Here is a 12,544-nt window from a genome sequence, read left to right as displayed (position 1 = left end):
AGAGTAAAAGGCAATATGCTCCCCCTCCTCCGCTCCCCCGAGCTCCAGATAGTTCATGACCGTAGGTGTCGACCCTCTGTGGGCTGCCCTGACAATCACCCTGTGGTGAGTGAGCTGGCTTCCTCTCTCTGAGAGTCTCTATTCAAAGCCGCTGCTCCATTGAGCTCTAGATAGTTGATGTCTCAGGTGTTGGCCTATTGTAAAGCCACCTTGACAATCACCTTATGGTGAATGTGTTGGCTTCCTCTGATTTAGAGAGTTCTTATTTGAAGCCTTCTCTCCAACGAGCTACAGGTAGTTGATGTTTGTATTTAAGGCCCCCTTGATATTCCCTGTGGAGAGTGTGTTGGTTTCCTCTTACTTAAAGAGTCATTATGTTGAAGCCACCACTTCACTGAGCTCCAGGTGGTCAGTTCACCTGTGTCAAGTGAGCCAGCCTCCTTTCTTTTGAGAAACTTGGGAGAAAGTAGGCTCAGTTGGGGGGGCAGTTCTCCTCTGGCCAACAGCGAACAGTGCTTTATTATGATTCAGGAAGCTATCAAAAGTCCGACTGGGATCGCAACAGTCAAAGTATTTATTCCAGTTCCATCCAGTTGAGGATAGTATTCATCAGGCCGGTATGGATGGTTTGTTGAAGATCTGGCTGTCGTGTCGATGAGGCCCTCACAGTGGATGATATAGTTGACTCAATCTTTGCTGACACTTCAGGGCTGTGTTGTGGTCGCGTCAAGGGGCAGGTCCTCGATCTCACCTGGATACGGCCCGGATCCGGCTGACTACGGTAAACCTTGGAATAAACAGAAAGACTAATATTAGCATAGATGCCATTCTTCTTCTGATGTAACGAGTACATCTGGTGTTATAAGAAGTGTTCCCGGTTCCTATGACCTCTGGAAGCATGTCTTTCAATTGCTTATTCGGTATAGGGTCTAACATACATGTTGTTGATCTTGATGATTTAACAAGTCTAGACAGTTCTTCCTCTCCTAAAGCAGTGAATTAATTGAATTTTTCCTCAGGGATACTACAATGCACTGACTGTCTGACTGTCATAGTTGTCCCGGTTGAGCCTTGTTACTACTCCCCTTAGGCTGATTCTTAGAGTACTACACTCCCGGAGTCTAGTCGGTAGGTAGAAGGACTCTTGTGAGACCTCCCTGGAGGATCATTATCTCAGGCTGTAGGCACTCCTTCACTTGAGTGGGTCGACCTATAGAGGACTTCGTTCCCTGAGTTTTGTCTGATAGGTTTAAGAGATCCTTGTAGAAATCTCCCTTGGTAGATCAGCTTTTGGTAGAGCTGGAGGTACACCTTTCATTAGGGTCCCTATGTAGAGTACCCAGCCTCCACAGCACTTTCATAAAAAGATCTGTAAATCCAAGGTCGAGTAGAGTAACTCCTCTCGTTTGCAAGGGTTGGAAAAGGATATGCTGAGTCCTGCTCCCTAGGATGCCCGTCTCTTTGTCTGGTTTGAGTGGGTTACTGCCTTTCTGCAATCCATCTCATTGGGTTACCTCTCATGAGATAGATTATGTAAGAGGCTCTGGTTCAGAAACAGACAGGTTGCTGGCTAGACTAGGTCACAAGTTAGACAAGATCAGCCTCCCTGGTGGCTCTAGGGGTTGACATTTGTCCACCTGAAATGTGACTTGCCGGGGATCCTTTCGGTTCCTTGGCCACATTCCCTTAAAGTAGTGTTTCTCAACGGGGGCGTTTAGAGATCAACAGGGGGCGTTGGAAGCAAGATTTTTGAAAGGGGGGCGTTCAGGTGTTCTTGGGGAGCATTTACGAGTTTACACCAAAGATCCAGGCAAGACAAGATTAAACTTGTAATTACTTGCAAAAGAATTACCTACAGCATTTGCCAGATTCGCAACAGCAATCTGCCAGTTTAATGCGACATGTAAACTATGTATCGTTTCTTTTGCATCAATTATTTTTCCAGTCACAGACCAAGCGCTAAAGCGCTGACAAGAATTCACGTGCACAAAAATGGTTTCGCGCTGACAACAATCCGGTGGTGGCTTGAATCCAGTGTTAAAATCATGCAGCGGAGGAATGGAAAGTTGACAAGCCATTAAAAAAGTATTGACTTAAGAACCACTTATATTTTTAAATATTTTCAATAAATCATGTTCCCATTCACTCCGGTGACGAATTTTAAAATGAATGAAACTAGCCTAAATTCTATTTATAAGGTAAAACTTTTACATTTTTAGGCATTAACTAGGTCTAATGCCAAAATGTTTTCTTTGTTCAAGTACTTTACTGGTCAGGCATTATTGTTAACTTGCAAGACTGTAAGGAGAAAACAATTTGATGGATAATTTAAATATATTCTGTAATCACATTTAAATAATTCACATATTCACATTTATTAATTCTGCCGTCACATCTGAGCGCGAAACGCTGCTTGGATAGTTTCAAGATAGTAAAAAATAATTAATAATAGGCTACAATAATTTCTAATTGTTCATGTGTGTTTATTCTTGTTAGAAGAGTAAATTTTTATTTTTTTTATTGACTATGAACACAAATTAATCATGACAAACCAAATAAATTCGAAATGAATTAATTATACCATTGATGAAAACAAACTGATACCAAGGTATTTAGGCCTATAATAATAAGATAATTTTTCATGAAAAATCATGATTGTATTTTTTTTTTTTTTTCGAAAGTAAGGTTAATGAATGCAGCTTCTTGCAATGCTCTCCTAAATGCATAATAAAACCTTAGTGCACATTATCGCTTAAATGACCGTATTGCCTACAGTCGTTTTTACTGTCCAATGACAGCCCATCTTATATCTACTTTGAGTAGCATGGGAGAGAGTCGGAAATTGATTTGTTGCCCCTACGAGTTTATAATAGCATATTTTAACTATATTTTCAAATGGATAAAAAAAAAAAAAAAAACTTTCAAAACGTTTTTAAATGCTGGCTTTATTAAACTGTTTTAAACGTGAATAAACAGTCTCATATGTCTATTTATTTTTAATATAAGCCTACTATTTATTAATTTAATGTTCTATTTTATTTAACATTTTTACATTTAACATAAATAATCAAACAGTTAATATAAAACAAATATTGCAATATAAAAAAAACATACAACACTTTTAAATGTCTACATTTGTCCATTTTAAAATGATTTATTCATTTACATTTTTATGTTTTAATTAAATTGATTTATGCTATTCCTTATTCTTTCGGTTTATAAGGTGTCACAGCAAATACCGCATTCCTATTCTTGCATAATAGCCATAATAATGTCTGAATGATCAAAGAAATTCAATATGCAGACACAGATTATCTTGAGTTTTGCGTTAGTTCAAATGCGCATTAAGGTGATGGAAAAGTTATTGGCATATGGTGTAGTGACCATTTGTGCGTAAAACATAATGGCATTATGCATTAGGCCCAACAAACACAGCCCTCGACATAGAAATCAGATGTTTAAACTCGTAGTAATTTTGTGCGCGAGCGCGTTCATGTGGAGGCTGCCAGTGTATGGGCATATACATGTTTAATCATCCGTATTTCATCAGTTCTTTTGCGTCTCCTCACAGCATTTTAATAAAACGATGTCCAACAACACAAATAGCTCTCTGATAGTCATATAGTTTGTGTAAGTTAGCCTATGTTATAAAATAAAAATAACAAAATTTGTTTTCATAAAATTATAGTCTAAAATGAATAAATAAACAAAACATATTTGACTTAATTGATTAACGAAGCAAAAGAAAAACTATGTGACAAATAGTAGGCTAGCCTATGCTGCTGAGTTTGATTCATTTTTGTGAGGCGCAGCGCTCCACAAACAAGTTTAAAGGTGCCCTAGAATCAAAAATTGAATTTACCTTGGCATTGTTGAATAACAAGAGTTCAGTACATGGAAAAGACGTACATTGAGTTTCAAACTCCATTGCTTCCTCCTTCTTATGTAAATCTCATTCGTTTAAAAGACCTCCGGAAAACAGGCGAATCTCAACATAACACCGACTGTTACGTAACAGTCGGGATCATTAATATGTATGCCCCCAATATTTGCATATGCCAGCCCATGTTCAAGGCATTAGACAAGGACAGGCAGTATTAACGTCTGGATCTGTGCACAGCTGAATCATCAGACTAGGTAAGCAAGCAAGAACAATAGCGAAAAATGGCAGATGGAGCGATAGTTAATGCATCATAGTTAATGATGCCCCAAAATAGGCAGTTAAAAAAATTAATTAAAAAAAATCTATGGGGTATTTTGAGCTGAAACTTCAGACACATTCAAGGGACACCTTAGACTTATATTACATCTTGTGAAAGAACGTTCTAGGGCACCTTTAAGGAAAGGAAACTGAGATGGAAAAAAACACATCCTGTTTTTTTTTTGTTTTTTTTATTTTGCAAAAGCATAATATTCTGTTTTTAGTGTTGAGTGTACACAAATAAAAGTAAACTTTGCAGTATCGAATGATGTCCTACTCATATCTGTAAATTACGGAGTATTTAAGTTGTTTCTGCTGTATAGGAAACAGTTGAAGTGATCACGCCGGCGCCTCTTGTGCGCACACAACATATTCTAGCATTGCAAACTTTACATCGCAGCCTATTCATTATCAAAATAAAATACAGTGAGCCAAACATATAAAAAATTACACTGCTCATTTTAAATATGCCGTTCAACGTGACCACCACTGAAACTGGTCCTGCAAAGCACATTTTTGCTCGTGAAGAGGATGATTTTTGAATCAATATTGAAACGGGAGTTAAGTACAAATCCTAGTTTACATAATAAATTATAGTTCTGCATCCAAATACATTGCTAATATGGAAACATTTGAATTCGTTCCGAACAAGAGAGGTAGGCTGCGTGAGAACACCGGTTTTTACTTTGTTTCGCTTCAAATTAATTTGTTTTGGCTTGTTTATAGCTAATTATAAGTTTTTATTATTGTTCTGTATATTATTTAGTATATTTTAGTATATATTTAGTATATTTTAGTATTATTATGCTTGGCTTGACTTGATTTGGTCGCGTCAATTTAAAAAGGGTCGCTCTTTAAAAATAAGTTTGACAGCCACGCGCTTTATATGTTGCTTATGTGTCGGAAAACACAAAACACGGCACGGACCACTTTTGGTGTTATGAGAGGGGAATCCCCCAAATGAGTTTCCGGATCCAGCTTGTTCCGGCACAAATTAAGCCCTGCAAATGTTCAGTCAAAGCTCTAGTGGTAAATAAACAAAATTGCAGGTGTCTTGGTACTGTTCAGGTATACCGCAGCGGTGCCGACTTGAACCAGTCTAAAATAATCCTGGATAATGGATAGGGGGCGCTGGCCCAAAAAAGGTTGAGAACCACTGCCTTAAAGGAACCCCTTCCTAGTGAAGTGGCTGGTTCAAAGCCTTGAGCGGCCTTAATCAAGTCCTTCTGTTGCTTAGAAGGTACGTCCTTTAGGAGGTGTAATATAGTGCATCCGGAAAGTATTCACAGCGCTTCACTTTTTCCACATTTTGTTATGTTACAGCCTTATTCCAAAATGGATTAAATTCATTATTTTCCACTAATTACAGCCTCAAGTCTTTTTGAGCATGATGCTACAAGCTTGGCACACCTATTTTTGGGCAGTTTCTCCCATTCTTCTTTGCAGAACCTCTGCATGGGGAGCGTCAGTGCACAGCCATTTTAAGTCTGGGCTCTGGCTGGGCTACTCAAGGACATTCACAGAGTTGTCCCGTAGCCACTCCTTTGTTATCTTGGCTGTGTGCTTAGGGTCATTGTCCTGTTATAAGATGAACCTTCGCCCCAGTCTGAGGTCCAGAGTGCTCTGGAGCAGGTTTTCATCAAGGATGTCTCTGTACATTGCTGCATTCATCTGTCCCTCGATCCTGACAAGTCTCCCAGTTCCTGCCACTGAAAAATATCTGCACAGCATGATGCTCCCCCCACCCTGTTTCACTGTAGGGATGGTATTGGCCAAGTGATGAGTGGTGCCTGGTTTTCTCCAGACACAACGCTTGCTATTCAGGCCAAAGAGTTCAATTCTTTGTTTCATCAGACCAGAGAATTTGGTTTCTCATGGTCTGAGAGTCCTTCAGGTGGCTTTTGGCAAACTCCAGGCTGAGTGGCTTCCGTCTGGCCACTCTACGATACAGGCCTGATTAGTGGAGTGCTGCAGAGATGGTTGCTCTTCTGGAAGGTTCTCCTCTCTCCACAGAGAAGTGCTGGTCACCTCCCTGTCTAAGGCCTTCTCCCCCGATGGCTCAGTTTGGCTGGGTGGCCGGCTCTAGGAAGAGTCCTGGTGGTTCCAAACTTCTTCCATTTATGGATGATGGAGGCCACTGTGCTCATTGGGACCTTCAATGCTGCAGAATTTTTTCTGTACCCTTCTCCAGATCTGTACAATCCTGTCTTGGAGGTCTACAGACAATTCCTTGGACTTCATGGTTTGGTATGTGCTGTGACATGCACTGTTAACTGTGGGATCTTATATAGGCAGGTGTGTGCCTTTCCAAATCATGTCCAATCAACTGAATTTACCACAGGTGGACTCCAATTAAGTTGTAGAAACATCTCAAGGATGATCAGTGGAAACAAGATGAACCTGATTTCAATTTTGAGTGTCATGACAAAGGCTGTGAATACTTATGTACATGTGATTTTTTTTTTTTTTTTTTTTTTTCTCTCGTCTTTTGTTGGTAATAAATTTGCAAAGATTTCAAATAAACTTCTTTCATGTTGTCTTTATGGGGTGTTGTTTGTAGAATTTTGAGGAAAATAATGAATTGAATTCATATTGGAATTAGGCTGTAACATAACAAAATGTGGAAAAAGTGAAGCGCTGTGAATACTTTCCAGATGCATTGTAGCTCAGGTGGTGGCCGTAGCGAGTATTGTCACTGACAGCCTATTATCTTACCAGAAGGGGTAGAGTGGTGTTTGCCAGTTCTGTCAAAACTGCCTTGTGCTTAGTCACAGCTATTTCTTGGCATGCACTCCCCTCAGCATGACGGCATGGGGACACAGTGCGAGTTCCCTTTCAAAAAGGAACGTCTCGGGTTACGACTGTAACCCTGGTTCCCTGAGAACAGGGAACGAGACACTGCGTCTCCTAGCCATGCCTCTGGGCAGTCCCTTCAGATAATAAGTTGTAAGACTGAAAATATCTTAAGATATTTTAAAACGAACAAAGACATTTGCTTTACTGTTTCAACCCCCTCTCTCTTGCTACAAGGGCCATTTGGAAGGCACAAAGGTGTTGAAGGTGATCAAGGCCTGTAGGCCAAAATGTATATACATCGGGGGTCTACAAATGGTCACACCTTTAGTACAGTGGGGGAAGTTTTAATTTCCTGATTGGTCAGTTTGAATGTCTCATATTTTGGTTTCAGTTACATGGTCAAGGAAGGGATAAAAGAGGATTGTAACTATTGCTCTGGCTCTTTGATTCTCGGCTTTTCTTGGGCACTCTCTCTGGCCCTCTCTCTCTCTCTCTCTCTCTCTCTCTCTCTCTCTCTCTCTCTCTTTCTCTCTCTTTCTCTTTCACTCTCTCTCTCTATCTCTCAGGTAACTTTTGACATACTTGCTGGGTACGATTAATGGTATATGATTTTATCATCTCATACATCTATTTTGTAATTATTTTAAGTGTAACCATAATCAGATATTGTCATTAAACCCTTTCTATTACAAATGATGTGCTAACTATTTTTGATTTAGTATTAACATTAATGTGCTCCCTATTGCAATACAATATTGTCACACTGTAGCAACGCTCTCCCACATATTTTGCTATTATAACTGCGCTTATGTCCGCCGTTGGTATAAGTTGCAGTGGGTGGGTATAGACAAGAAATGTACAGTTTTCTGCCATCTTGCTGATAACGTTTCTTTAGTCGCTCGGCAACCCTACAGCCTGACCCCCTGTAGGAGGTCCACCCTTACAAAGTGGATGACATGTTCCCTAGGTGCCCTTCATATTCTTCCTAGTCGCACTAGTATTATGTCATAGGCTGTTGCCGGTCAGTAGGATTGCCGTGATTTGACAGTTGCTTCAGATACTAGTCACACAGAGGCGTTTCCCCTATATGTGTCTCAGGACGCTGTGTCTCGTTCCCTGTTCTCAGGGAACCAGAGTAACAGTCGTAACCCAAGACGGGTTTTATCTTTGTCATATTACTGAGCTACTGTATGTCTGTTTATACAACATTTTAATTTTCTTTGCGAAACAGGATTGACAATAGGAATATCAGACTTGCAGAGCAGTTTGTTCTGAAACTTTTCATTAAAGCAGCAGAGACTGAGATACAGACAGGAGAGCAGATGCTGAAACTGTTAACATCAGTCTGCACCTACAGCTCTTTTCCTTATGAAAGGACTTACAGAATTAAACAGAGTGATTTCCTGCTGGATCTTTACTCACATGTGAAGAACTATGAGACTCAAACAGGCAGGAGTTTCCTTCCAGCATTACAGTCAGTTTTCCAGTTACCTGATGACTGGATCATAGATCTCTCACAGAGAAAGACCTCCGTCCTCCTGGAAGTGCTGAAACTCCAAACAGAGAAGAAACCAGTAGAGCTGAGAGGATGTTCAGAGGAAGAGAGTGAAGTGAGGAGTTTCCTTCAGTGTCTGCCCTACATCTCACAGCTGAGGTACCTGAAGTTGTGTGGTTTTAATTGTTTATATAAATGAAACTTACTGTGCATTAAATGTCAAGACTTACAGTATCTTCCATGTACATTTAAGTTGTATCTGATTCCAATATCAAAATGGTAATATAATGATCAGAATTCAATAATGATTTTTCATGTCTAATTTGATGCTTTGTCTCAACTTTGTCTACAATAAAATGAGCTGAAATTAGTGAGAAAAATCACACAAAAAAGTTTATTTTTATTTGAATTTAGTCACATCATGACTTTAATAAGGTATGTGATATCAGTATTCATATCTCTCATTTCCATTTTGTTACAGATTCACTAATGTGAGTGAAAGTGTTCAAAAAAGATTTCATCTAAAACTCTTAATTAAAGCAGCAGAGACTGAGACACAGACAGGAGAGCAGATGCTGAAACTGTTAACATCAGTCTGCGCCTACAGATCTTTTCCTTATCAATGGACTGACAGAATTAAACAGAGGGATTTCCTGCTGGATCTTTGCTCACATGTGAAGAACTATGAGACTCAAACAGGTGGGAGTTTCCTTCCAGCATTACAGTCAGTTTTCCAGTCACCTAAAGTCTGGATCATAGATCTCTCACAGAGAAAGACCTCCGTCCTCCTGGAAGTGCTGAAACTCCAAACAGAGAAGAAACCAGTAGAGCTGAGAGGATGTTCAGAGGAAGAGAGTGAAATGAAGAGTTTCCTTCAGTGTCTGCCCCACATCTCACAGCTGAGGTGAGAGAATCTACATCACCTTACAGTTTCAGTGTTCTGACACTCGGGTTGGTCTTATTCTTAGTTTGGTGACAAAACTACATCAGAAATAGAATGGGGCATCTGTTTACTGTCAGGAATTTGTTCTGCCACACAGCATTCAGCGTAGACGGCATCACTGATTATAATGGCCAATGTATTTAGTGTAGCACATGGCTTGTATTATGTTCTTCATTGGCTTGGAGTTCTTGTATCATCATGTTTTGTGTGAGCACGTGGCTTTTGCTATGTTTGTTTCTATCTACCATGTGCTTTATTTGTCTTGACCCCTCCCTTCTCATCTAATTATTAGTTCATTTACCCCACCGGTTATCCCTTATTATTCTACATTTGCTTTCCTGTGTTGAACCAGTGTTCTCTGTCCCATGCCAGATTGATGTCTAATGTGTCCACATGTTTTGTTGTTCACCCATATCCAGCCCATCCCTGCACTGCCTTGTTGTCTCAGTGAATCCTGTGTTTTAATAACTTTAATGTTTTAATAACTTTAATTTTTTTACACATGAAATACAATGCATTGCATTGCTTATTTCTTTTTCCAATGAAAAATACAATGTATTTTTCTGATTTTTCCAATTATCATGTTAATTTATCTAGTTATTTTAATCAAATATTTATTATATTTTTCAGCTGTTCTGAGCGGTGTTTGTTAACTCTAGTTAAAGTGGTTCAGCTCAGAGAGAATCCAGATCTGGTGACTTTACTGTTGGAGGTTCTTGACTTCTCCTTCAGTCTGGAAGGAAGTTTATCCAGTAAAATCTGCAGGTCTGTGGGGAGAGTCTTACGTTCCTCTGCTGACAGACTCAACCTCACTCTAAAACCTGAAGCCATCTCTATAAGAGGAACAAGACTTCTCTTCAGACACATCACACACATACACACACTCAGGTACAGACATAAATATAACAGGATCTTGATTAATTTTCCTGAACTGAGATTTGCTAATATTCACAGTGCATGTTGTTGTTTTTTTCAGGCTGAGTGGTTATATGGTGGTGAGAATAGTGCAGGCATTGAGATCTATGAGGGTTCAAACTCCCGTCACTGTTAATGAACTCACACTTGATCCGAATGATAACCAGCTGTCAGAGAGGAAGTGGTCCAGAGTCCTGAGCAGTTTGGCCATCCTTCTGAGACTCTGGACTGTCCAGTGTTTGAACCTGACTGAATACAAGATGGAGTCTGTTTCTCTATCTGTCCTACTGTGTCACCAGGGCCCGCTGATTCTCAGGTATAAGACACATTTCAGCTGTGTTTGACTTTATATTATCATGACATAAAAAAAAAAAAAAAAAATTAATTCTGTATTTGTAGATCATCTAAAGAGAGTCTCCAGAAGCTGGTTGAATGTGTCTGTGAAGCTCAGGAAGAGGAACTGACTCAGCACTTCCTGCAGAAAGTGGGTGGAGATCTGACTTCCTGTTCCTTGAGCTGGGAAGAGCTTCACTATTTCCTGCAGCACAAAATTCAACAAATCACTGTGGACTTCAGAAAGAGCAACATTCAATGCAAAATCAGAGAAATTCTGCCTTTTCTGAACAGGATTCAGTTTAAACGGTAAATCACTCAATAAATGAGTTCTTTCACAAAATCTGCATGTAAAAACATTTGATGAGAATTATTAATATGTATTGCTTAATATATCTTACCCATATAAACCCAATTAAAGCATTCATCGTGCTCTCCCATCTAATTAGGTGCCAGGACCTATATTTTAAATTAAGAATACCAAAGAGGTCTGCACTCTAAAAAACTTTAATTGAGATGCACAGGATATAAGATGACAAACGTTTCGGCTCTTTGCCTTCGTCAGTGTAACAATTTCATTCACTAGAATTGTTGTTTTTTGTCCGATGTGTGTTTCCTCTTGGCATTCTTTAATTGTGACCTGTTATGGACTTAAACTGAAGCCTGTGGACTGACTGTCTGATTGCTTTAATCATGATTGTGAGCACCTGTGGATTTGTAGTGCATTTTCCATATTACTATTGAGAGTGAATGAAATTGTCACACTGACGAAGGTGAAGAGCCGAAACTTTTGTCATCTTATCTCCTGTGCATCTCAATTAAAGTTTTTTTTAGAGTGCAGACCTTTTTGGTATTCTTACCCATATAAACCCAAATTATTACCATGAAGAAACAATGATTAAATAATTTACAGTGATTAATAATGATGATTTGTATGATGTCTGTACAGGCTGAGCTCCAGCTTCATGCTGTCTATAATGAGAGAGATCTATGAGAGCGGCTCTGCTGGATTTGTGTCCAGTCTGTTGAGTTCAGTGAAGAACTACATCAGCCTGCAGAGCAGAGAGCTGGACTCTGTCCACTGCGCCGCCCTGCGCTTCACACTGCAGCACTGCACTGCAGTTTCACTCAACCTGCTGTGGACCTCCATACCAGAGGAAGAGCTGGAGAGCATTGTGCCTCTCTTCAGACATGTCTCCAGCCTCAGGTCTCGCTGCTTTTCTCTATGGGTGCTTCTCAATTACAAGGCTGCATCCTTCCTTTACCTGAGGCGTCTAGACTAGAGTCCTCCTCAGCTTTGAACGCTAGAATGAGGTCTACAAATGTGTACATGGCAACATCATAAATATTGTATTGCATTTATTGTGCCTCCTAAAAAGTCAACTTTTGAATTTGTTGAATTATCATCATCATTTGGCAATGGAATTTGTTATTTTTTCAAATATTTCTTCATCAAAAGTACTGGAAAAATACATCCATACTTAGTGTTTTAAGATGCTTTGACTCTCAGCTGGTACTGATGTTACCAGAATCTGTTGATTTGGTGTTTGTCTGTGTTCAGTGTTGACAGGCGGCTGTTACTGAAGATGCTTCACTGCTGCAGTGTCTCTGATGTCCAGCAGGAGGCAGCAGCAGTTCTGCTCTCCGTCCTGCAGCACAAGCTGGACTTCTGCCGTTCTGCTCTGGATCTGACAACAAACACAGACTCTGAGCCTCTACATCTGACCACTGAGGACTGCCGTGTGATGAGCACAGTCATTCAGAGAGCTCACACACACACACAGCTGATTATGCAGGACTGTGTGATTAACACAGCTGGAATGGACCAGCTGTTCCCAGTGTTACGTTCTGTCAAACTCTG

At 39.9% G+C, this 12,544-nt stretch overlaps 1 protein-coding gene across 18 annotated transcripts in view; it reads left to right on the top strand.

Annotated features, from left to right (window-relative positions):
• The window catches only part of LOC127508489 (uncharacterized), a 155,165-nt gene that overhangs the window by 140,128 nt on the left and 2,493 nt on the right, over positions 1-12,544 (top strand). For all 18 annotated transcript variants that reach the window (XM_051886491.1, XM_051886492.1, XM_051886488.1 and 15 more), the window contains 7 exons: positions 8,229-8,651; positions 8,974-9,396; positions 10,066-10,323; positions 10,412-10,666; positions 10,750-10,992; positions 11,633-11,890; positions 12,245-12,544. In XM_051886491.1, coding sequence (XP_051742451.1) covers positions 8,229-8,651; positions 8,974-9,396; positions 10,066-10,323; positions 10,412-10,666; positions 10,750-10,992; positions 11,633-11,890; positions 12,245-12,544 — 2,160 coding nt within the window. The remainder of the gene's footprint in view (positions 1-8,228; positions 8,652-8,973; positions 9,397-10,065; positions 10,324-10,411; positions 10,667-10,749; positions 10,993-11,632; positions 11,891-12,244) is intronic.

This window comes from Ctenopharyngodon idella, chromosome 3, assembly GCF_019924925.1.
Source record: "Ctenopharyngodon idella isolate HZGC_01 chromosome 3, HZGC01, whole genome shotgun sequence".
In the NCBI taxonomy this organism is placed as follows: Eukaryota; Metazoa; Chordata; class Actinopteri; order Cypriniformes; family Xenocyprididae; genus Ctenopharyngodon; species Ctenopharyngodon idella.
This window is presented reverse-complemented; position numbering and strand designations above follow the sequence as displayed.